The 26,354-nt window shown below is 37.9% G+C and overlaps 1 protein-coding gene across 1 annotated transcript in view; it reads right to left on the bottom strand.

The window, feature by feature from the left end:
* Window positions 1–13,461, bottom strand: part of ZNF157 (zinc finger protein 157) — a 28,983-nt gene extending 15,522 nt beyond the window's left edge. Inside the window, exons 1-2 of the mRNA XM_027091389.1 lie at window positions 11,836–13,461; window positions 11,433–11,639 (exon numbers count right to left, since the gene is read on the bottom strand). Coding sequence (XP_026947190.1) covers window positions 11,433–11,639; window positions 11,836–11,912 — 284 coding nt within the window. The 5' untranslated portion in view covers window positions 11,913–13,461. The remainder of the gene's footprint in view (window positions 1–11,432; window positions 11,640–11,835) is intronic.
* Between the last annotated feature and the right edge of the window lie 12,893 nt (window positions 13,462–26,354).

Below are 26,354 nucleotides of genomic sequence, written 5' to 3'. Positions count from 1 at the left end.
CGGCAACCATTCTTATTAGTTTTACTTCATTTGCCATTATTTGTTATATTATAGGATAAACCAAGAAAGTAATTGTGTTAATGTCATTATAACACCTCCACCAAAAAAAGATATGTAAGTATAATAGCAAAGAAGTAAAAGTTCTGTAATTTTAATCTGAACTGGAAATGAGCTTTGTGTTTTTTTTCTCTCTTAAGAAGTAGGCTGATTTCTGCTTCTGGGAAAATAGAGTAAATATACTTCTCCCCATTCCTCCTGCTAAGTATGACTAAAAACTCTGAACACCATATACAAAACAAAGTTGTAATTCAAAAAAATACATGCATCCTAATGTTCATAGCAGCACTATTTACAATAGTCAAGACACAGAAGCATCTTGTATCCATCAACAGATGAATGGATAAAGAAGATGTGGTGTGTATATATATATATATATATATATATATATATATACACACACACACACACACACACACACACACATATATATATAGTGCCACTTGGTACTGATGAGGTGACGCCCTCTCTTCCCCAGCTGGAGTGAAGTCAGAGGAAGCCAGCTAAAACAGGTTTAAATAAGAACAAGATTCTCATAGCATAATACCAAAAATGCCTAGGTTTCAATTGACAATCACTCATATCAAGAACCAGAAAAAATCTCAAACTGAATGAAAAAAAATCGATAGGTATCAAGACTGACATAACAGAGATAATTATCCAACAAAGATTTTGAATCAGTCATCACAAAAACGCTTCAGTGAGCATGTCTCAGGAAAAAAACAGAAGATATAAAGAAGACCCAAATGGAAATTTTAGACCTAAAAACACAATAACTAAAATTAAAAACTCAATGGGTGGGGGCTTCCCTGGTGGTGCAATGGTTAAGAATCCCCTGCCAATGCAGGGGACACGGGTTTCAGCCCTGGTCCAGGAAGATCCCACATGCCATGGAGCAACTAAGTCCATGCACCACAACTACTGAGCCTGCGCTCTAGAGCCCGCAAGCCACAATTACTGAGGCCCACATGCCACAACTACTGAAGCCTGTGTGCCTAGAGCCTGCGCTCTGCAGCAAGAGCAGCCATTGCAATGAGAAGCCCTCGCACAGCAACGAAGAGTAGCCCCCGCTCGCCACAACTAGAGAAAGCCCATGCACAGTAACAAAGACCCAACACAGCCAAAAAAATAAATCAAAAACAAAAAACACACAAAAAACCTCAATGGATGGCCTCAACAACAGAACAGATGGGACAGAGGAAAGACTCAGTGAAATGGAACACAGAAGAATAGAAATTACCCAGACAAAATTGACTGGAAAAATACTGCCTCAGGGACCTGTGGGACTGTAGCAAAAGAACCAACATTCATGTTATCAGAACACAAAAAGGAAAGGAGAAAGAGGATGGGGCTTTAAAAGTACATGAAGAAATAATGGCTGAAAACATCCCAATTTGGCAAAAGACATAAATTTACAGATTCAAGAAACAGAGCAATCCCCAAATAGGATAAAACCAAAGAAATCCACACCAAGACACATCCTTAAACTTCTGAAAACTAAATATTAAAATATATGTACTGAGGGACTTCCCTGGTGGTCCAATGGTAAAGAATCCACCTTGCAATGCAGGGAACGTGGGTTCGATCCCTAGTCAGCAAACTAAGATCCCACAGGCTGTGGGGCAACTAAGCCCGCATGCCACAACTACTGAGCTCGTGCATCTCAGCTAGAGCCTGCATGCCACAAACTACAGGGCTCATGTGCTCTGGAACCAGTGCACCACAACTACAGGGCCCACGCACCCTGGAGCCTGTGTGCCACAACTAGAGAAGAGAAAACCCACACGCCACAGCTAGAGAGAAGCCCACACACCACAATGAAGAGCCTCCGCACCACAACAAAAGATCGCACTTGCCTCAACGAAGATCCCACGTGCTGCAACTAAGACCCGACACAGCCAAAAATAAATAAAATAAATAAATAAATCTTTAAAAAAATAAAATAAAATATATGCACTGAAAGCCATGAGAGAGAAACAACACCTTACAAAACAATGTGAATGACAGCAGATTTCACATCAGAAACCACAGATGCCATAGGAGGTAGCATAACATTTTTCAAGTGCTGAAAGAAAAGAACTGTCAAGACAGAATCCTATATCTAATGAAAATATCCTTCAGGAATGAAGGAGAAATAAAGACATTCTCAAATCAAGGAAAACTAATAGAATTTGTCACCAGCAGACTTACCTTAAAAGAATGGCTAAAGGAAATTCCCTAAACAGAAAATGAAAGATAAAATAAAGAATCTTGGAACACCACAAAGTAAAAAAGAATACAGTAAATGAAAATGTGGGTAAGTGCAATAGACTTTCCTTCCCCTCTGGAGTTTTTAAATTACGTTTGACAATTAAAGGAAAAAATGTTAACACTGTTTGATCTGGTTCTAAATGTATGTAGACAAGATATTTAAGACAATGATAAACAGGAGACTGCAAAGGGGATTAAAGGGAGGCAAGGTTTCTACATTTCACTCAAACTGGCAAAATGATGATAGCAATAGACAATGATAAGTTATGTGTATATAATGTAATATCTAGAGCAACCATTAAATGAACTATACAAAGAAATACACTCAAAAACACTATATGTAAATCAAAATGGAATTCTAAAATATGCTCAAGAAACTGATAGGAAGACAGGGAAAAATAAAACAGAAAACAAAGCAGAGAGAACAAACAGAAAAGAAAAATAGTAAATGTAGGCCTAACATATCATTAATTTCATTAAATGTGAATGGGCTAACTACACCAAATAAAAGACAGAGACTCATAGAAAGGATTAAAAACATGACTCAACTGTATAGTATCTAAAAGAAAGTCACTTCAAATATAGCAATATAGGCAGGTTGAAGGAAAAAGTATGGAAAAAGATATATCATGCAAACATTAATTAAAAGAAAGCAGAAGTATTGTCCACTATACCTCAATAAAGCTAGGAAGCATGAGTAGCTATATTAATATCAGATAAATTAGAATTTAGAAAAAAAATTACCAGACACAGAGATATATAATGATAAAAAAGTCAATCCATCAAGAAAAACAAAGCAATTCTAAATGTGTATGCAGCAAACACAGAAGCAAAAGCTGATAAAACTGAAAGAAGTAGACAAATTATAGTTGGAAACTTCAACACCCCTTCTCTCAACAATTTACAGAACAGCTAAACAGAAAATGAGCATTCTCAACAACACAATGACCCAACAGGATCTAACTGACACTTACAGAACACACCACCCAACAACAGCAGAATACACACTCCTTTCAAGTGTCCATGGAACATATAGCATATATTGGGCCGTAAAACAAACCCCAACAATTTTAGAAGAATTGAAATTATACAAGGCATTTTTTCTGACTACACTGGAATCAAACTAAAAATCAATAACAGAAAGATAACAAGAAAATTTCCATACACTTAGAAATGAAACAATACACTTCTAAATAATCCATGGTTCAAAGAGGAAGTCTAAAGGAAATCCAAAAAATACAATGAACTGAATGAAAATGAAAAAAATACATATTTACAATTTGTGGAACACATCTAAAGCATTGCTGAGAGGAAAATATACAGTACTAAATGCATACATTTGAAAGAGGAAAGTCTCAAATCAAAGATTTAAGGTCCCACACCAAAAACCTAGAAAAAAAGACCATATTGAGGATAAGTTAAGAGTACAAACTTGGAACTAGTAGATGAGTAAGTCCAAGAGAGCTAATGCACAGAATAGTGATTATAGTCAACAATACTGTATTATACAAAGTTGCTAAGAGACTAGATCTTAACTGTTACTGCCACAAAAAAGACATGATAATTATGTGATGTGATTGAGGTGTTTGCTAATGCTACAGGGGTAATCGTATTGCAGTATATAAATGTATCACGTCAACACATTGTCACTTGGTTTTTTTTTTTTTTTTGGCTGCACAGGACAGCTTGCAGGATCTCAGCTCCCCCATCACGGATTGAACCCAGGCTGCAGCAGTGAAAGCCTGGAATCCTAACCACTAGGCCACCAGGGAACTCCCAACACATTGTCACTTTAAACTTACATAACGTTATATGCCAATTATATTTCAATTTAAAAATAAAGAAAAAAAGACCAAAATAAACCCAGAGCACACAGAGGGAAGAAAATAATAGAAAAGAAGAGAAATTAATGAAGCTGAACAGAAAAACAATAGATAAAAGTCAATTAAACAAAGAGCTGGTTCTTTGAAAATATCAATAAAATTGATAAACTTTTAGTAAGATTGACAAAAAAAAAAGAGAAAGGACACAAATTACCAATATCAGGAATGAAACAATGAATATCACTACAGACCCAGCAGACATCAAAAGAGAAATTACTATGAACAATTCTACACTTATAACTTAGATGAAATGAACCAATTCTTCAAAAAACACAAACGACCACAAGTCGTCCAATATGAAATAGATAATTTAAGTAGCCCTGTACTAATAAGGAAAATTTATCCATAATTTAAAACTCATAAAAGAATCTAAAAAGAATGGACATATGTATAACTGATTCACTTTGCTGTACAGCAGAAACTAACACATTTTAAATCAGCTATACTCCAATAAAAGTTTTTTAAAATAAAAAATAAAACTCACCCAAAGAAAGATATCTCTGGCCAGATGGTTTCCCTGGAGAATTTTACCAAACTTTTAATGAAGAATTAACACAATTACATAATCTCCTACAGGAAACAGAAGAGGAGGTAATTCTTTCAAACTCATTCTATGAAGCTAGTATTTTCCTAGGATAGGTGAAAAGGGGCCCCCCAAATATATCCACATCCTAATCCTTGGAATCTATGAATATCACCTTACATGGCAAAAATAAAAAGGTCTTTGCAGATGTGATTAAGGATCTTCCGATAAGGAGAGTATCTTGTATTATCCAGGTGGGTTCTCAATGTGATCACATGTATCCTTACAAGAGGGAGGCAAAAGAAGATTTGACGCACACAGAGGCAGTGATGTGAAGACAGTAGAGAGATATTTGAAGATGCTGGCCATGAAGAATGAAGGGATGAAGTCACAATCCAAGGAATAGCTGCAGCCCCCAAAAGCTGGAAGAGGCAAGAAACAGATTCTCCCCCAGAGCCTCTGCAGGGAGTAAAGCCCTGTCAACACCTTGATTTTGGCCCAGTGATGCTTATTTTGGATTTCTGGCCTTTAGAACTATGAGAGAATAAATTTCTGCTGTTTTAAGCCACCAAGTTTGTGGTAATTTGTTGCAGCAACCACATGAAACTAACACATTCCCTGATTACAAAACTGGATGAATATAGTATAAAAAAGAAAACTACACAGCAATATCATTCATGAATATAGAGGCAAAATTTCTTGACAAAATATTAGCAACTATAATTCATTAATATATTAAAGGAATTATATACCATGACCAATTAGGGTTTATTCCAGGGATGTAAGGCAGGTTCAATATTCAAAAATCAATCCATATACTCCACCATGTTAACAGGATTTTAAAAATCACATGATTGTATCAATCAATATAGAAAAAGCACTTGAAAAAATCCAACACTCATTCCTGCAAAAACCAGAATAGAAAGAGAAATACAGAGGAACACCCTCAATTTGATAAACAGCATATAAAACAAAACTACAGCTAACATTATACTTCATGATAAAAGACTGAAGACCAAGAGCAAGGCAAGGATGTCTATTCTCATGACTCTTATTCAACATAGTGCTGGAAGTTCTAACCATTACAATAAGGCAAGAAATGGAAATGAAAGGCATACAGAATACAAAGGAAGAAATTAAACTGTCCCTATTTCCAGATGAAAAGGTCACAGAAAGCATAGAAAAACATACAAAAACCAAGTGTTTTTCTATATGTTAGCAGTGAAAACGTGGACTCCAAAATAAAAAATATGAAACCATTGATAATTACTCAGAAGTATGAAACACTTAAGTATAAACCTAACAAAACTAAACGTTGCAGTAAGTTAAATTGTTGTTTACTTATTTGCAGTAAGTTCACTTCTTGCAGTAAGTTAAATACTGCAACACACTAGCAATCTTGAGAAAGAAGAACAAAGCTGGAGGCATTACACTATCTGATTTAAAACCCTTGAACAATGCGGGATTAGGGGCATTGACCCTCTGCACAGTTGAAAGTCCATGTATAACTTATAGTTGGCCCACCATATACTTTGTTCCCCCTTATTCTCAGTTTCTCTGTATCCACAGATTCAACCAACTGTAGATCGTGTAGTACTGTAGTATTTACTATTGAAAATAATCCACATATAAGTGGATCCACACAGTTCAAACCTGTGTTGTTCAAAGGTCAACTATATATTACAAAGCTACAGTAATCAAAACAGTATGGGAGAAAACTATAACTCAAAAAGTTACATGCACCCCAATGTTCACTGCAGCACTATTTACAATAGCCAAGACATGGAAGCAACCTAAATGTCCATCGACAGAAGAATGGATAAAGAAGATGTGGTATATATATACAATGGAATATTACTCGCCATAAAAAAGAATCAGATAATGCCATTTGCAGCAACATAGATGGACCTGGAGATTATAATACTAAGTGAAGTAAGCCAGACAAAGACAAATATCATATGATATCACTTATATGTGGAATCTAAAAAAAGACACAGGGAGTTCCCTGGTGGCCTAGTGGTTAGGATTCAGTGCTTTCACTGCCGTGGCCTGGGTTCAATCCCTGGTGGGGGAACTGAGATCCTGCAAGCCTGGTGGTGCAGCCAAAAAACAAAAACAGACAGATACAAATGAACTTATTTACAAAACAGAAACAGACTCACAGACACATAAAACAAACTTATGGTTACTTATGGTTACCTCCCCTTTACCAAAGGGGAAAGGGGGAAGGGATAAATTAGGAGTTTGGGATTAACATATACACACTACTATCTACATAAAATAGATAACCAACAAGGACCTACTGTATAGCACAGGGAACTATACTCAATATTTTGTAATAACCTATAAGGGAAAAGAATCTAAAAAATTATATATATATATATATATATATATATACCTGAATCACTGTGCTGTACACTGAAACTAATACAACATTTTAAATCAACTATACTTCAATTAAAAAAATAAAACTAAATAAATAAATTTAGGGAAAAAAACCCAGTATGGTACTGGCATAAAAACAGACACAAACAACAACAGAACAGAATAAAGAGCCCAGGGATAAACCCATGCATATATGGTCAATTAATTTATGACAAAGGATCCAAGAATATACAATGGGAAAAGGACAATATCTCCAAAAAAATAGTGTTGGGAAAACTGGACAGCTACATGTAAAAAATGAAACTGGATTACTATCTTACACCATATAAAAAATTAACTCAAAATGAATTAAAGAGTTGAATGTAAGACCTGAAACCATAAAACTCATAGAAATCATGGGCAGTAAGTTCCTTGACATCAGTCTTAGCAATGATTTTTTTGGATCTGACTCCAAAAGCAAAGGCAATAAAAGCAAAAATAAACAAGTGGGACTACATCAAACTAAAATGGTTCTGCACAGCAAAGGAAACCATCAACAAAATGAAAAGGTAACCTACTGAATGGGAGAAAATATTTGCAAATTATATATCTGACAAGGGGTTAATATCCAAAATATATAAAGAACTCATACAGCTCAATAGCAAAAAACAATCCAATTTAAAAATGGACAGAGGATCTGAATAGACATTTCTCCAAAGAAGACATAGCAATGGCCAATAGGTACATGAAAAGATGCTCAACATCACTAATCATCAGTGAAATGTGAATCAAAACCACAGTGAGCTATCACCTCACACCTGTTAGAATGCCTATTATCAAAAGGATGACAAGTAACAATTGTTGGTGAGGATATAGAGAAAAAAGAATCCTTGTGCACTGTTGGTGAGAATGCAAATTGGTGCAGCCATTATGGAAAACAGTATGGAAGTTCCTCAAAAAATTAAAAATAGAACTACCATATGATCCAGCAATTCTACTTCTGAGTATTTATCTGAAGAAAATGAAAATACTAACTTGAAAAGATATGTGCACTCCCATGTTCATTGCAGCATTATTTACAATAGGCAAGATATGGAAGCAACCTAAGTGTCCATCCAATGGATGAACGGATAAAGAAAATGTGAGATAGATATAAATATAGATATAGATATACACACATACACAATGGAATATTATTCAGCCATGAGTAAGAAAGACATCCTGCTGTTTACAACAACCTGGATGGACCCTGAGGACATTAGGCTAAGTGAAATAAATCAGACAGAGAAAGACAAATAGTGTATGATCTCACTTATATGTGGAATCTAAAACAAAACAAAACAAACAAAAAACCAAACTCATAGATATAGAGAACAGATTGGCGGTTGCCAGAGGTGAGAGGAGAGGGTAAAATGGGTGAAGGGAGTCAAAAGGTACAAACTTCCAGTTAAAAAGTAAATAAGTCATGGGGATGTAATGTACAGGCATGGTGACTATAGTTAATAATATTATATTGGATATCTGAAAGCTGCTAAGAGAGTAAATCTTAAAAGTTCTCATCACAAGAAAAAAAAATTCTGTAACTATGTATGGTGATGGATGTCAACTAGACTTATCATGGTGATCATTTAACAATACATACAAATATCGAATCACTATGTTGTATATCTGAAACTAATATAATATTGTAAGTCAATTATACCTCAATTTAAAAATAAATAAATAAATGAAAGTATGGTATTGGTAAAAATAGACAAATTTATCAATGCAACAAATAGAGAGCCAGAAAATAGACCCACACAAATAGAGACAACTGATTTTTGACAAAGGAACAAAAGCGATTCAATGGAGAAAGGACAGCCTTTTCAATAAATGGTGTTGAAACAATTTGCTATCCATATGCAAAAAGAAAATATCTAGACACAGTCCTGACAACTTTCACAAAAATTAACTCTAAATGGATCTTAGACTTATAGGCAAAATGCAAAAATATAAAACTTCTGCAAATAGGGAGTTCCCTGGTGGCCTAGTGGTTAGGATTCCAGACTTTCACTACTATGGCCCAGGTTCAATCCTTGGTCAGGGAACTGAAATCCCACAAGCTGCATGACGCAGCCAAAAAAAAAGAAAGAAAGAAAGAAAACTTCTGCAAATAACAGGAGAAAATCTAAGTGACTTTGGGTTTGGCAGTGTTTTAAAATATAACACCAAAATTACGTTACATGAAAGAAAAACTGACAAGTTGGACTTTATTAAAATTTTAAAATTCTGCTCTGTGAAAGACACTGTTAAGAGAATAAAGAGACAAGCCCAGAACAGGAGAAAATACTTGCACGACACATAACTGATAAAATGACTTGTGTTTAAAAATATACAAAGAGGGACTTCCCCCGTGGTCCAGTGGTTAAGAATCCATCTTGCAATTCGGGGCACGCCAGTTTGATCCCTGGTCAGGGAACTAAGATCCCACATGCTGCAGGGCAACTAAGCCCACGTGCTGCAACTACTGAGCCCACGCACTCTGGAGCCAGTGTGCCACAACTACAGAGCCCATGCACTCTGGAGCCCACACACCACAACTAGAGGGAAGCCCGTGCACCCCAACAGAGAACCCACGCACTGCAAGGAAAGATCCCGCGTGCCGCAACTAAGACCCACCCAACACAGCCAATAAATAAATAAATAAATAAATAAATAATATTTTTAAAAAAATTTTTAAATAGTAAAATAAAATATACAAAGAACTCTTAAAAATCAACAATAAGAAAACAAACAACCCCATTACAAAATGGGCAAAAGATCTGAATAGACACTTGACCAAAGAAAATATACGGATGGGAAATAAGCATGTAAAACCATGTCCAACATCATTTTTCATTATGGAATTTCAAATTAAAACAATAAGATACCACTACACACTTATTAGAATGGTTAAAATCCAAAAAACTGACAGTATTAAATCCTGACAAAGATGTGAAGCAACAAGAATGTTTGTTCATTGCTGGTGAGAATGAAAATGATGAAAAACTGTGGAAGACAGTTTGGTAGTTTCTTACAAAGTCTTACCATGTGACCCACAATTGCACTCCTAGTCATTTACCCAAATGAATGGAAAACTTATGTCTACACCATAACCTGTACATATATGTTTATAGCAGCTTTATTCATAATCACCCCACACTGGAAACAACCAAGGTGTCCTTCAATAGGTGAATGGATAAGCAACCTGTGGTACATCCATACAATGGAATATTATTCAGTGATAAAAATAAATGAGCTATCAAGCCATGAAAACACATGGAGGAAACTTAAATGCAAATTGCTGAGTTAAAGAAGCCAATCTGAAAAGGCCACAGACTGTATGATTCCAACTATATGACATTTTAGAAACGGCAAAGCTATAGAGACAGTAAAAGAGTGTGGTTGCCAGAGTTTCAGGCAGGGGGAGAGGAAAGATGAATGAATAGCTAAAGCACAGATGAAACTGTTCTGTATGAACTGTAATGGTGGATATATGTCATTATGTATTTGTCAAAACACATAGAATGTGTAACACAAAGAGTGAACCTTACTGTAAACTGTTGACTATAATTAATAATAATGTATCAATATTGGTTAATTGTAACAAATGTACCACACTAATACTACCATCTCAATTATTCTGTAAATCTAGAACTACTAAAAATTAGTAGGTCACTTAATTGTTTTAATGCTCTTAGCATACAATCCAGCAATTGCACTCACGTGCATTCCTTCGATACAAAAATCTTACACAATCACAGCATCCTTACTCATATCAGCCAAAAACTGGAAACAACCAAGATGTCCTTCAACTAGTGACTGGTTAAGCAAACTGTGGTAAATCCATACCATGGAATGCTATTCAGCAATAAAAAGGAACAAACTATTCATATATGCGACAATCTGGACGAATCTCCAGAGAATTATGCTGAGTAAAAAAAGCCAGTCCCAAAAGGTTACATACTGTATGATGCTACATATATAACACTCTTGAAATAACAAAATTATAGAACTGGAGCACAGATTATTGGTTGCCAGGGGTTAAGGAGGGAGAGGGGGAGGAGGGAAGTGGGTGTGACTATTAAAGGGCAATATGAGAGATCCTTGTGGTAAAGGAAATGTTCTGTATGTCAATATCCTGGTTGTGATACTGTATCAATACCAAGATTTTGCAAGATGCTATGATGGGGGAAACTGGGTAAACAGTACATCAGTACATTGCATTTGAATTTACAGTTATCTAAAAATCAAAATTGGTCTAAAAAATACAAATTTTTGTCTAAAAATTTTTTTAAAAATTAAAAAATGGGGAAAAGTAGGCTCCTCTTACTTACCTCAAATGATCTGCCAGGTTGTCCTGGAACCAGGGCAGGAAACCTCTGGGGTGATTTCCCATTAGCTGGCATGTTGACTCTGAGTACCAGCCCACCTTCCAAAGCTGGAGAGGCCTTTGTACGTGGGCTGCAGTCAGAATAAATGGAAGATCCTGCAGCCTCCAATATGCGGAAAGTTCAACAGCTCCACAGAGACACCAACAAATCCTAAAAGGACATATCCACGTCATCACTGTCATTCCACATTCGCCCCACAAAGTTCAGCAACTCCCACTCTGAGTATTAGTGAGGGTAGATTGTGGAAACAATCATGATATTTGGAGTCAAATTAATGAACTCAGAGTCCGTTACTCTTGGGTGGCTCCACAGAGGGTGCTTCACACTTTAGCCAACCAGCTCATACCTCAATTCCAGGTTCACGGCAGATCTGGGTTTGGGGAGAAGGTGAAAGTGAGGCAGTGAATGGTGCTGAAGCCCCATGGGGTAGGCAGGGGAAGGACTTGTCCATGGGGTCCTGGTGAGTGACTGTGGCGGCAAAAAACCTGGAAACCTGGTAATCTTAATGAAAGGGGTCTCTTCTGTCCACTTTAATTATTTCACCATTTTAGGGTGAAAAATCCCTCTTAAATTCTTCTGCGGAGAAGCTCTGAGCCTCTTCTTTCCAGAAGATGATTCAACATTAATAATATTGATTAAATCAACAAATTAGGGGGGTGGAGGAAACATGCTGGTTTTAACTTACACCAAAAAAGCATTTGACACAATTCAGCAGTCATTACTAATAAAAACTCAAACTAAAATTAGGGAGGAAGTAAATCACTTAAATATCACAAAAATCATTTACAAAACACATCCCTGAAATACTATGCTAAAAAGTAAAATGATGAAGCAACTGCCATTAAAATTAGTAAAAAGATAGGGATGTCTGATACAACTCAAAATTGTTTTTTCTGGCTCTAGATCACACAATAGAAGACGAAATAATCAGAATAAATATTGCAAAGAAATGAAAATGTAGCTTTCTTTGCCAGTGATATGATTTTATACATAGAAAACCTACCCCAGACTCTACCAGAAGTCATAGGGTAATTTGATAAGGGGCTGGATACAAGATAAAATTACAAGATCAGATAGTTTTTTCCCTGTATAATAATGACCAAATGAAAACGGGAAAAAAATCCGTTAGTAATGATAACAAGAAAAATATAAAATATGTAAAATAAACTCTTTAAGGAGCTGCACCTATAAATTTAAAAAGTTAAAAAAATTGACAAATATAAAATAGTCACACAAACATACCATATCCCTGGATAAAAAATTTAATTAAAATGTCAACTCTCCCAAAACATTATAGTAATGTAAAGAATAAATGAAAGAGAAAAATTAAACACAAAGCTCAATAATAAGATGGTGTATATAACATTTTGTGGAACGCAACTAAAGAGACTCTTAAAGGGAAATTCATGTTTTCAAATGCATTTTAACAAAGAAAGGCTGAACATTAATGAATTAACAACCAATTTAAGAAGTTAGATAAAAGAGAAAATAGCACAGATAGCAGGAATTAGGGAAAGAGAAAACAAAGGTACATCAGAGAGGATCAACAAAGCCAAAAGTTGGTTGTTTGGAAAGGCTAATAAAATTAGCAAATCTCTGGGGAGACTGAGGAAAAAATCTAAACGCACACACACTATTAGGACTTGACAACAAAATGCAGCAAGGAATCTAAAAACTGACTACCTCAGAAGCCTCCATCCCTCCCTGACCCGCATACACTCCCATTCACCAGACTTTTTAATTCCCCACCAACTGACCCCACAAACTGTCATTCCCAAAAGCCAACAAAGCCATCACCTCAAAATCACTGATGACTGTCACGCCACAAACCCTCGTGCACTCGCTTTAGTGCCGCGCGCCAACAAGACTTAAACAGCCTCTGAGGGCCACTTCCGTTTCCTGTCCTCACCTCTGAACCTGCCCCTTCTGGGGCTGTTAATTTCGCACACGATCACACAAGAGCTGTGTGACTGTGGTCTACTCACTCTGAACAAGGTGCAGTTATGGATCTGCAGAGACTTTGTCCATGAGCAGCGGTGCCGAGAGAGGAACATGGCTGCGCCGAGGCGTTCCACCATGAGGGCCGCCATCATAGCATCCATTCCGTACAGTGGGCTGTTCCATAGGCAAGGGGGGGGGGTGTCGTTCATGGGTAGAAACTTTCTGAAGACAAGCTTCCGGGAGAAGCTGGTCTTTGGAACCGAGTTCTATAGGTTTGTGCAAAGTTTACAGAAGCAGAGGTGCCAAACCCCAACCACGGGGGAAGGGGAGATGTGTCCCGATCTTCAAGGGAGATACCACTGGGAAGAGGGGGGAAAAGTCCCTCCTGGGCGATACCACTGTAGAAGATAGGGGAGGAGTCAAGGTGGTACAGTCTCGTTTTGACGGACTGTGGAACTGATATGGAGGGGTCTTTAATCCCCCTCAATCTCCATTACCCCACTGAAATGATAGTAGGTAAGAATAATAATACTAGCCTTTGATATGGACAACTAATGTTTTTCAGCAAATTATCAATAGAAAACTATTTAGAAAACATTTTAAGCACACTTTCGATGAAAATGCATCTCCAAGACATGCCCCCAACACCTGCTGTCAACCAGGTTAGCCTCTCTTATATGGAAATTCAGGAGCTGCTACTGACTCTTGGGAGAGAAGAGAATTCTGGGTGTTCTTCACCTCTGAACTCTTATACACAGTCTTTAAAACCTAGTCCTAGTATACCCTCCTGCAGGGAGCCTACTCTGACAAGAGGTAAAGAGCTCTTTTGCCTGCATAAGGTGTTTCCAACCCAGCAGGCAGACCCTGGCTAAGCTTGAGTATGGATTGCTGGGTACCCTGAGGACATTCATTCCCTTTCTCTGGACCTCAGCTCAACAATCTGGAGAGCTAGAATGTTAACCTCTCAGATTATCCCATTTTCTCTGTCTCCCCAGCAGTATTTATGAACTGGATGAAAGACAGAATGGCAAATATGAGAATATTGTTGTAACACACGCACCTCGACATAAATTGCCAAAACTTATTATTGTTGTGACTTCTGGTCAACCTCTCAAATCCTAGACCCTGTTTACTTCCATCATCAATGCCTCTCTGAGCTGATCTCAAACCTGAACCTTTCTTAACTCTACCAACACCTATGTTGCATTTTTCTGATCTGGCTTCATGTTCTTTATTAATGATTCAATCATCAATGTTCTTGTATTTTGACTTTTGAACATATTGCACTAAAATGTTATTGATTTTGATTACTGAGTTTTTCGGTGCCCCCTTAAATTTTGCACTTTGAAGGGAGTGTCTCTCTTGCCTTACCCTAGTCCCAGAAAACTTGTTCTCTAAAATCATAGACTATCAGAAACTTTGTTAATTGAAATTATGCCAGTAAGAATAAAACAGCCCACTCTTGCCTGGAGGATCCAAGTCACTTTGACACAGAGAAGCAGATTCGATTTCCAACCCAGGTTCAGAGCTTCAAATAAGGGGTATCTGAAGCAAACATGTCACATTTATTTTTTTAACTTTTTATTTTATATTGGAGTATAGTTGATTAACAATGTTGTGACAGTTTCAGGTGCACAGCAAAGGGACTCAGCCTTGCATGTACACATATCCGTTCTCCCCCAAACTACCCTCCCATCCAGGCTGCCACATAACATTGAGCAGAGTTCCCTGTGCTATACAGTAGGTCCTTGTTGGTTATCCATTTTACATATAGCAGTGTGTACATGCTGATCCCAAACTCCCTGACTATCCCTCCCCCCCATGCTTAGACTGAACGCTTATGCTTTTAAAAGTAAAATCAGAAGGCAAGGGTGTAGGGGAATAATTTTCCAATACTGCTCTTATAAACTCTTCTTTGAAATAAAGGAGGCTTTTACTATTCACAAGGTTATTTGTCAGTTGCAATTTTCCCCTGTATTCCCCCATTCAATCTCGGATGCCACAACCAGACAGAAAGCATAAGGACACTTTTTTCTTGCAACTGTAGTGGAAACCTTAGCAGACAGTATGTCACATCTTTTTTTAATTTAGCATTTCTAAATAAAAAGGACCCTGGATCCACCTCACAGTCCAGACTTGACATTGACTCTTTTACATACCAACCTACTTTGCTTTGGGCTAATCAGTACTCTGCTTCATTTAAATTTAACTGAACTCCACTCTTCCCCAACATCCTGTAGTACAGTAAGTCCCCTACATACAACCTTCAGGTTGCGAACTTTCGAAGATGTTGACGTGCGTTCACATGTCCAATCACGTAAATTAGCTCATATGTCTGGTGTACATTGTCATGTGTGTGCATCCTCTATAAGTGGTTGTGCTTTTATGTACTTTACAGTACCATACTGTATAGAATACAGTAGTACAGCATCTTTATTTCAAGGCCAGGATGTCCGGAAGCAAGTGTAAAAGCAGCGGTTATGTAGCTGGTACTGCTGAAGAACCGAAGAGATTCACGATGCAGGAAATGATAAGGGGATTTTCTTTATTTGAAGAGGGACTGTTAGTTTTTGAGGCACAGGACCCGAACGTAAAATGGTACACGAAGGTTGCAGCAGCCGTTCAGAATGCAATCCAGTGCTACCATGTCATCTATGATGAAAAAAGAGGCTAGATAGAATTGAATCCAGCAAGGAACCAGAATCTGTGCCATCACCGTCAGGCGTGAGTGAAATTGCAGCTTGCCTTCCGTCTCCTATTGCTGACGATCCTTCAGCTCTACCATCTCCCACCTCCTCTCCCTCCTCCAGTCAGTAACTCTTCTTCCCTGTTCACTTGATGCCAGCCCCTGGATGCCAGCTGTTGTACTGTATTACGGTACTTTTCAAGGTACTGTACTATAAGATTAAAAATGATTTCTTTATTTTTTGTATGTTTTTTTATGTATTATTTGTGTGAAAAGTATTATAAAGCGATTACAGTACTGTCCTATATAGCCAATTGTGTTAGTTGGGTACCTAGGCTAACTTTGTTGGGCTTACGAATAAATTGGACTTACAAACGCCCTCTCAGAACGGAACTTGTTCATATGTAGGGGACTTACCATAATCCTATTTCTTCCTTTGGTGAGACTAGGGTGATCAACCATACCTGTTTGCCCAGGACTGAGGGGTTTATTGGAACAAGGGAACTTCAGTGCTAAAATCAGGAAAGTCCCAGGCAAAACTAAAACAAGTTGGCCATCCTAAGTGAGCTCCTCCACAATTCCTACGGTGTGTGGTCTCCCTTGCTGCAGCAAGTTAAAACCCATTTCTGGGCTCCCCTGGTGGCGCAGTGGTTAAGAATCCACCGCCAATGCAGGGGACATAGGTTCGAGCCCAGGTCCGGGAAGATCCCACATGCCACGGAGCAACTAAACCCGTGTGCCACAACTACCGAGCCTGCCCTCTAGAGCCCGCAAGCCACAACTGCTGAGCCCGCGTGCCACAACTACTGAAACCTGTGAGCCTAGGGCCCGTGCTCCACAACAAGAGAAGCTACCGCAATGTGAAGCTCGCGCACTGCAATGAAGAGTAGCCCCTGCTTGCTGCAACTAGAGAAAGCCCACACGCAGCAACGAAGACCCAATGCAGCCAAAAATAAATAAATAAATAACTTGTTTTTAAAAAATCCATTTCTGTCCAACTATGGATGTGACCCTTGTGGTCTTTATCAGATGGACTTTATTAAGGTCATTAATGTTGGAAGGTTCACAGATGTCGAGTTTGAGATCAGTCCTAGTATTCATTGATGGTGGAGAAATTAACAGGCCTGGGTTCAAGCTCCAGATCAGGGAGACACTGATGGAGGAATAGTTAATTAAAGGCTGAATGCTAAAAGATACGAGAAAGGCATTGATGGTGGAAGAATTATCAGAGCTGTAGATTACAGGTCAGACTAGAGCAATACTGATAGGGTTGAAATTTGGTCCAAAGGTAGTAGAAATGTTATTACAGGAGCCTGGATTTTAGATTTTGACAAGAGAGTCATTGATGGTTGGTCAGATAACAAATGACCAAATTCAAGGTCCTACCATTTGAGCAGTGGTGGTGGAAGAGTTAATGGAAGCCAGCAATTTGAGCTCTCTTGTCTAGACCAAGTCTGAGGGGTTTTAGATAGATGGTACAGCTGTCCAATGGCTGTGTACGAAAGGTGGGATCTAGTTTCTGGTGGCCAATGGGATGAAGCAGCAGCCTGTTACTAGGGAGAAGCCCCTGTTGCTATGTGCAGAGTGAAAGAGGCAGGGTCTAGCCTGAGTTGCTACAGACAAATAGTTAGCCAATGACTGCAGAAATTGGGCTTTAGCTTCTTCAGCCTATAGTAAACTGATGCTAGGTAGTAACCCCCACGGCCATGTGAAAGAAGGCAGCCAAAGTGGCACCTGAGAGGCTGTAGACAAAAGGCACAGTTAACCAATGGCTGAGTAAGAATGGGGCTCTGGCCTCCCTAGGTATATGAGGCTTCCTGGTCTGTAAATCAGTGAGGTCCTCATTGTCCAGTGCAGGGAGGGGGCAGTGCATAGCCTTCGGGGGTGCAGATAGATGACACAGCTGTGTGAGGGAAGTAGAAGTGGGTGGGAGCAAAGGCTTGAGGTTGCTTTGGGCAGGTGGTGCAGCTGGCCAATGACTCTGTGTGGGAGGCAGAATTTAGCCTCCCTGACTAATGAAATGTGAACATCTGTTACTATGTAGAAATAACTTTGCTGTTCCAAATTGTATGTATATGTATAGCTGATTCACTTTGTTATAAAGCAGAAACTAACACACCATTGTAAAGCAATTATACTCCAATAAAGGTGTTAAAAAAAAGAATGAAACTTCTTACTCCTGCCTGGAGAATCTAAATCACTTTGACACAGAGCAACAGCCTGGGGATTACCCTGGTGGTCCAGCGGTTAGGACTTGGTGCTTTCACTGCCGTGTCCCGGGTTCAATACCTGGTCAGGGAACTAAGATCCTGCAAGCTGCTCAACGTGGCCAAAAAATCAAACTAAAACAAAGAAACAAACAGAGCATCAGCCTCAATTTCCAACACAGGTGGAAAAGGAGGAGGAAACTTAGCATGAGGTGCTGCAGACAGATGACACATTAAAGAAAAAGAAACAAATGAAATTAACTTTAATAATATATTTAAACTACATATCCAAAACATTATCATTTCAACATGTAATCAATTTTTAAAATTATTAATGAGATATTTGGCATTCTTTTTGTTGTAGTAAGTCTGCGAAATCAGATGTGTATTTTACATTTACAACACATCTCAATTTGAATGCTAAATTTTCATCAGAAATACTTTATATGTAGATTTATATGTAGACTTCATAAAATTTACAGATGAAAATGTAGATTAGGGACTTCCCTGGTGGTCCAGTGGTTAAGACTCCGTACTCCCAATGCAAGGGGCCCGGGTTTGATCCCTGATCAGGGAACTAGGTCCCACATGCCACAACTAAAACCCGGCACAGCCAAACAAATAAATAAATAAATAATCTTTTTTAAAAAAGAAAATGTAGATTAATATTCACAGGTTGTTTCAAACATACTTTAAAAGTTTTCCAATAACTGAATTGAGTATCTATTTTTTTAACAGAAGAAATGTCTAATATTACCACAATGTATAACATTACATTTAGAACACTTTTTCTTTCAGATGGCAGTTAGGTATTTGAAAGGTTTGCCAGGGAAATGTTGTGACTCTCAATATGTGGTCAATGGGGACAGGACATCATTTCAGATCTTTTAATCCAAAATTGTATTGCATTTTGTAATTGCATTTGTGTATTGCATACCACAACTAAGACCCAGCACAGCCTAAATAAATAAATAAATATTAAAAAGAGAGAGTGAGAGAAAAGTGTTCCATCCCCACAAAGCTTCTCCTTACTACCCCTTTATAGCCAGAATAAACATCCACCTTCCCCACCACTTGAAGCCCTGGCAACGCCTAATCTCTATGTTATTTCCAGCTTATTGCATAAATATAATCATACAGTATGTGACTTTTTGAGATTGCCTTTTTCCTTTCTCTTTTTTTAAATTTTTTTTTTATTTTTTTTTTTTTTTTTTTTGCCTGCTCTGAGTCTTAGTTGCTGCAGGCAGGATCTTTGTTGCCACGTGTGGGATCTTCAGTTGCATCATGCAAACTCTTGGTGGCAGCATATGAAATCTAGTTCCCTCACCAGGGATCAAACCCAGGCCCCCTGCATTGCAACCGCAGAGTCTTAGCCACTGGACCACCAGGGAAGTCCCAAGATTGTCTTTTTTCATTCAGCATAATTCCATTGAAATCCATCCAAGTTGTTGTATGTATCAGTAGTTTGTTCCTTTTTATTGCTGAGCAATATTCCAAAGTATGGATGTACCAGAGTTTGTTTAAACATTCATCCTTAATGTTGAAAGATAGTTGGGTGGTTTTCAGTTTGGGGCTATTCTGAATAAAACTTCTGTGAACATTCATGTACAGGTTTTTATGTGTGAACATAAATTTTCATTTTTCTGGAATAAATGCCCAATAATGAAATTGCTGGATTATGTTTAGTTTTATAAGAAACAGACAAACTATTTTCCAGAAAGGCTGTACCATTTTACATTCCCACTAGCAATATATGACTGATCCAGTTTCTATGTACTGCCAGTATTTAGTGTTATCACTATATTTTATTTCAGCCATTCTGATAGGTGTGTACTGGTTTCTCATTTTGGTTTCAATTTGTATTCCCCTAATGGCTAATGATCATATTTTCTTGTGGTTTTTCCAACTGTATATCCTTTTTGGTGAAATGAACAACAGCAATAAAACAAAACAAAATAAAATCCTAGGCATATATTTAATAGGAAAACTACAAAACACTCCTGAAAAACACACAACTAGATTTGAACAAATGGAAATAAAAATGGAAAGAATAACTAACATCATAAAGGTTTCATTGTCTTTAGGTTCATTTTAAATTTAAGATGATCCCAATTAAAATATCATATGTCTTCCTGGAGCTAAACAGGTTGATTATAAAGTTAATATGAAAGAATATAGAAGTAAGAGTATCCAAGAAACCCCTGAAAAAAAGGAACCATGACTTGGGTATTGTGAATAATGCTGCAGTGAACATGGGGTGCAGGTATCTCTTCAAGATAGCGATTTCATTTCTTTCAGATATATGCCCAGAAGCAGGACTGCTAGATCATATGGTAGTTCTATTTTTAATTTCTTGAGGAACCTCCATAGCATTAGTCACAATAGTGAAGACATGGAAACAACCTAAGTGTTCACTGACAAAGGAATAAAGGGAGGGGGAAATATATATATATATATATATATATACATATATATATATATGTATATATATATATATATATATTTGCCATGAGGAAGAAGGAAATCTTGCTGTTTATGAAAACTTGGATGGAACTTGAGGGCATTATGCTAAGTGAAATAAGTCAGAGAAAGACAAATACTGTATGATATCCCTTATATGTGGAATCTAAAAAAGACAGACTCAGAGAAACAGAGAGTAGAAGGATGGTTACCTGGGGCTGGGGAGGAAATGGGGAGATGTTGGTCAAAGGCTATAAACTTCCAGTTATAAGATGAATAAGTTCTGGGGAGCTACTGTGCAGCATGGTGACTATAGTTAACAATACTGTACTGTACACTTGAAAGTTAATAAGAGGGCAGATCTTAACATTCCCATCACACAAAAAAAGGTAACTCTGTGAGGTGATGGATTTCTTAACTAACCTTATTGTGGTAATAATTTTGCAATATGTACATATATCAAATCATCACGTTGTACACCTGAAACGTATACAATGTTATATGTCAATTATATCTCAACAAAGCTGGGGGTGGGGAGAGGAACCTTGAGGAGGGACAAACTCTTCCAGGTATTAAATCATACTATAAAGCCTCTATAATTAAAACATGTGGTACTGGCACACAGACTAGTGAAATTGAATAGAAAATATAGAAACACACCCAAGTGCACAAGGGAAATTATGGTACAGCTGTCATCTCAAATCAGTGATAAAAAAGATGAACACAGTTGATAGGTGGTATTAGGACAAAAGATAGCAAAGTGGAAAAGAGAATTAAATTAGACCCATTCCTCACACTGTATATTAAGACAGATCCTATATGGATCAGAGATCTAAACGTATAAAATAAAATCACACACACATACACATACAAAAAGGAAAGGCAGTAAATTCCTTTATAACCTAGGACTGATGAAAACTTTCCTAACAGTGACTCAAAATCTAGAAACCATAAAGAGAAAGACATATATTCAATGACATAAAAATACTTAAAGGTTGTACATGGTAAAAACAACATAGCTAAGTCCAGTCTTGAGGGATGAGGAGAAGAGGAAAAGGAAGAAAAAGTTGGAGGACTTACACTACCTGATTTCAAGCCTTGTTAAAAAGCTCCAGGATCTAAGACAATATGACATAGGTGTGAGGATAAACAAGTAGACCAACAGAACAAAATGGAAAGTCCAGAACAAATATATATATGTGTATATATATATATATATATATATATATATATATATATATATATACTTACTTGCTTATTTATTTATTTATTTAAATTCACCACCTGATTTATGACAAAGGTCACAGTCACAGTACAGTGCAGTGGGAAAAGGATGGTCTTTTTCTTTTTAACTTTATTGAGGTATAATTGACATACATTATATTAGTTTCAGGTGTACAATACAATGATTCGATATTTGTATATATTACAAAATGATGGCCACAGGTCTAGTTAACATCTGTCATCATATGTACTTACAAATATTTTTTCTAGAGATGAGAACTTTTAAGATCTACTCTCTTAGCAACTTTCAAATATGCAATACAGTATTATTGATAGTTAATAGTAGTCTTTCAATTACTGAAGCTGGGTCAGTTAAATATATATATGGAGAGTTCCAGGGTGGTAGAGTGAGATGTTCCATGGACCCCCTCCCAACAAAACTAATAAAGTTGGTGAAATTTTTTTTAAGAAAGCAACCAGTTAAAGTCTCTGCAAATTCTCCTAAGAGCATACAGCAAATGAAGAACTATTTATTCAAGAAAATCTAGGACTTCCCTGGTGGTTCAGTGGTTAAGAATCTGTGCTTCCAATGTGGAAACTAAGATCCTGCGTGCCACATGGTGCAGAAAAGAAAGAAAGAAAAAGAAAAAGAAAGAGAGAAAGAAAGGAAGGAAGGAAGGAAGGAAGGAAGCAAGGAAGAGAAAGAAAGAAAGAAAGAAAGAAAGAAAGAAAGAAAGAAAGAAAGAAAGAAAGAAAGAAAGAAAGAAAGAAAGAGAAAGAAAGAAAGAAAGAAAGAAAGAAAGAAAAAATATAGTAAAACTGGGTAAGAATAGTAAGAGCCTGTGGCATTCTGGGACTTCCCTTGTGGCGCAGTGGTTAATAATCCTCCTGCCAATGCAGGGGACACAGGTTTGAGCCCTGGTCCAGGAAGATCCCACATGCCACAGAGCAACTAAGCCCCTGAGCCACAACTACTGAGCCTGCACTCTGGAGCCCGCGAGCCACAACTACCGAGCCTATGTGTCACAACTACTGAAGCCCACATGCCTAGAGCCCATGCTCCACAACAAGAGAAGCCACCACAATGAGAATCCCACACACAGCAACGAAGAGTAGGCCCTGTGCGTCGCAACTAGAGAAAGCCCGCACACAGCAACGAAGACCCAATGCAGTCAAAAATTAATTAATTAATTTTAATAAATAAATAAATAATAGAAGTGTAGTCTGACATTGAGATTTTTTTTAATTGTGGCAAAATACACATACCATTAAACTCACCATTTTAACCATTTTAAAGTATACAATTCAGTGGCATTTAATACATTCACAATGTTGTACAACCACCACCTCTATCTAGTTACAAAATACTTTGATCACTTCAAAAAAAAATCCTACAACCATTAAGCATCCGCTCTCCCACTCTCCTCCAGGAGGAGGGATAGGTTCTTCCCAAAAAATCTCCTCAAAATAGTCATGGACACAGGAAAGTACAGAACGCCTGTTTTACAATCTTACTGGTTAATAGGTAATAATTCAACCTGACAAATATTAGCTTTTATTTACTAAGTGGTCATTGTGAGCCAGGCACTGACTCTGACTCTAGTGTGAAAATTAAATGTCAGCTAAGCCTAAGAATTTCATATTAAAAAAAAATCAAGTCAAGATGGAACAATTCAAGCACGTTGTCAGAATGAGACCATACATACTGCGAGGTCTTACACCCTTGCTGAGGAAGGCAGAATAATGGCCCCAAAGATCCCACATCCCAGTCTCTGGAACCTGTAAATATGCTCTTTTACATGGCAGAAGGGACTTTGCAGATGTGATTAAGTATCTTGAAATGGAAAGATTGTCCTGGATTATTCAGGTGGGTTCACAAAGTAATCAGAAGTGTCCTTATTAAGAAGGAGGCAGGCAGGTCAAAGAGAAAAGTACATATGATGAAAGAAACAGAGGTTGAAGTGATGCAGGGTCATGAGTCAAGAATGCACACAGCCTCTAGAAGCTGGAAAAGGCAAGGGAATGGATTCTCCCTTAGAGTCTCCAGAAGGGATGCAGCCTTGTCAATGCCTTGATTTTAGCCCACTGAGACTGACTGTGGATCTCCAGAACTGTAAGATAATGTTTGTATTGTTTTAAGCCACTAAATTTGTAGTTATTTGTTATAGCAACAATAAGAAACTTGCAGACATACCTTCCTGAATCATATGATGGTTAGATGTTAAATTACCTCTGAACGTCAGCTATGACATCATTTAAAAAGAGGAAAAAGTGTTTTTTCATACTAGTCTTTTTAAAATCTTGAGAAAATGAAACATGGTCCTCTCTGTGAAGGCAAAGGGAAGAGGAAGGCAGAATGGTACAAGGTGAAATATTACCTTTCAGAGAGATTAGGGCATCATCTATAAAAATGGGGATAGTGTGAATTTAAAAGACTGTTATGAGTGTAAACCATATAAAATCTACACGAACACTTAACCATGTGGTCCAGTTTCAACACAGAATCATATTCAAGGAAACAACAACCATATAAAAATCACAATTCAGAGCAACTCAAATCCTGATCCAAACTTTCAAGAAAATTATAAAGGGGAAAATTCACTCTTAATGAATAACTTCTCAAAAAATCCTTTGGGGGATTGTCTCATCCTCAGTCTGTAGTAGTGACTCAAAAAATTCTCCTTTTTCTCTTTCTACCCAAAATTGTCCTCAACGCCCACTCCACCACCTCTCTAGTCTAGCTCCTTTCTCACCTCCAAGTCTCAACCCTTAAACATGTATATCTGTGACTCCCAAGTGGGGGCCAGGGATGCTGCTAAACATCCTACAGTGCATAGGTCAGCCTCCAAAACAAAGAACTATTTGGCACAAAATATCAATGTGCCAAGGATGTAGATGAGTCTCTCCATCTCTTGATTTTCTTTTCATTTGGGAATACCTGGATCCTACACTACAAAGGTAGCTCCTTAACCAAGGCAGCAGCCTTCCTCTTTAGAAATGGGGGAGGAAAACACCCACAGTCTCTTAGAATTCAATATATTTTCTTTTATCCCTGTCCCGTAAGAATGAATGCAATAACATATATAAAATTCCCAGCATGGTTTCTCAAACCATGGATGCTAACAGGTGCTCAAAAAATATTAGTTCCCAACCCTTTTTCCAGAAGGGAATGAAGAATCCAATTTATTCTTTTTTTTTAACATTTTTTAATTTATTTTTTTCCTAGTTTTTTTTCACACACACACAAACTGTATTTTATTTTTACAAGAGATAAATAAACTGACACCAAGCATTGTAAATGGATGATCACAACAAAAGCAACAATGATTGCAATTACCAAACATGAAACACACTCATACTATGTCATAATATTGACATTCAGTCCAGTAATTTTAATAAATAAATAAATAATAGAAGTGTAGTCTGACATTGAGATTTTAAGTTAACCAAGTTCTTAAACTTAGCATAACAATCCTGATCCCCGTAGGCTCCATCTGGGAAGCTGACAATTTTCTAGAGTACTCACTGAGGACTGAAGGTTGTAGATGGATACTTTAAACCAACACAGCAGTCCTCATAGCTCTGCTGTGCACCGTTTACCATCCTTCCTCCCTAAACCTCAAGCAAGCTGGTGGTACCCACACTCAGGCCTCTTCTTGAGCACAGCCATCTTCTGTCAGCCCTCCAGAGAGGTGGTTCCTTTTAGCCATGCCCACCCCAAATGTGACTGAACTCCCTCTCCCCCAAATGCTCTGTGACTGAATCTAATCTTCCTCACCCCACCCTGCCAGGCTTGGGTGCAAGCCCCAGTCTCCATGATACCCATTCTCCACTAAGCGTTCCATCTCTGACCATGATCTCTAGGCCTCAGTGCTGTTTGCCAAGGATTCCAAGGGGAGGTTCCAGGCCTGCATTGCCAGTGTCCTTGCTGTAGCTAAGGGTCTGGCTTGTTGCTAGGCGTTTCACTCTAGCTAAATTCCAGCCTGGGGACTTTAGCTGCTTTATTCCAAGCAAGGCCCCAAATCCCAGGCCTAGGTGCAATGTTAAGTCCCCAAACTGATCACCAAGCCCAAGCTTGCAGCCCTCAACCGACTGGGTGCCCGCACACCAAGGGGAGTCTCCCAGCTGACTCCGCTTTCAGACCCACCCTTGTCTTGACTGGTAAAAATTAGTCTCCATCTGTCACTCTTGACCCTGTCTGAACCTCCACGTGGCAATCTGGCCCGCTTCTGAGGTGAAGAGCAAGGCAGCCTGACACAGAAGCATTTCTTCTGACCCCCTCCCGCTGGCCCCTCACCCACTGCTGGATAACTTTGTCATGAGGCTCCAAGCCCTCATCTCCTGTCC

The sequence above is a fragment of the Aethalodelphis obliquidens genome, unplaced genomic scaffold (assembly GCF_003676395.1).
Source record: "Aethalodelphis obliquidens isolate GAN/ISIS:26980383/991018 unplaced genomic scaffold, ASM367639v1 scaffold71, whole genome shotgun sequence".
Taxonomy (NCBI): Eukaryota; Metazoa; Chordata; class Mammalia; order Artiodactyla; family Delphinidae; genus Aethalodelphis; species Aethalodelphis obliquidens.
The sequence above is the reverse complement of the archived record's forward strand: the minus strand, read 5'-3'. Positions and strand labels throughout refer to the sequence as shown.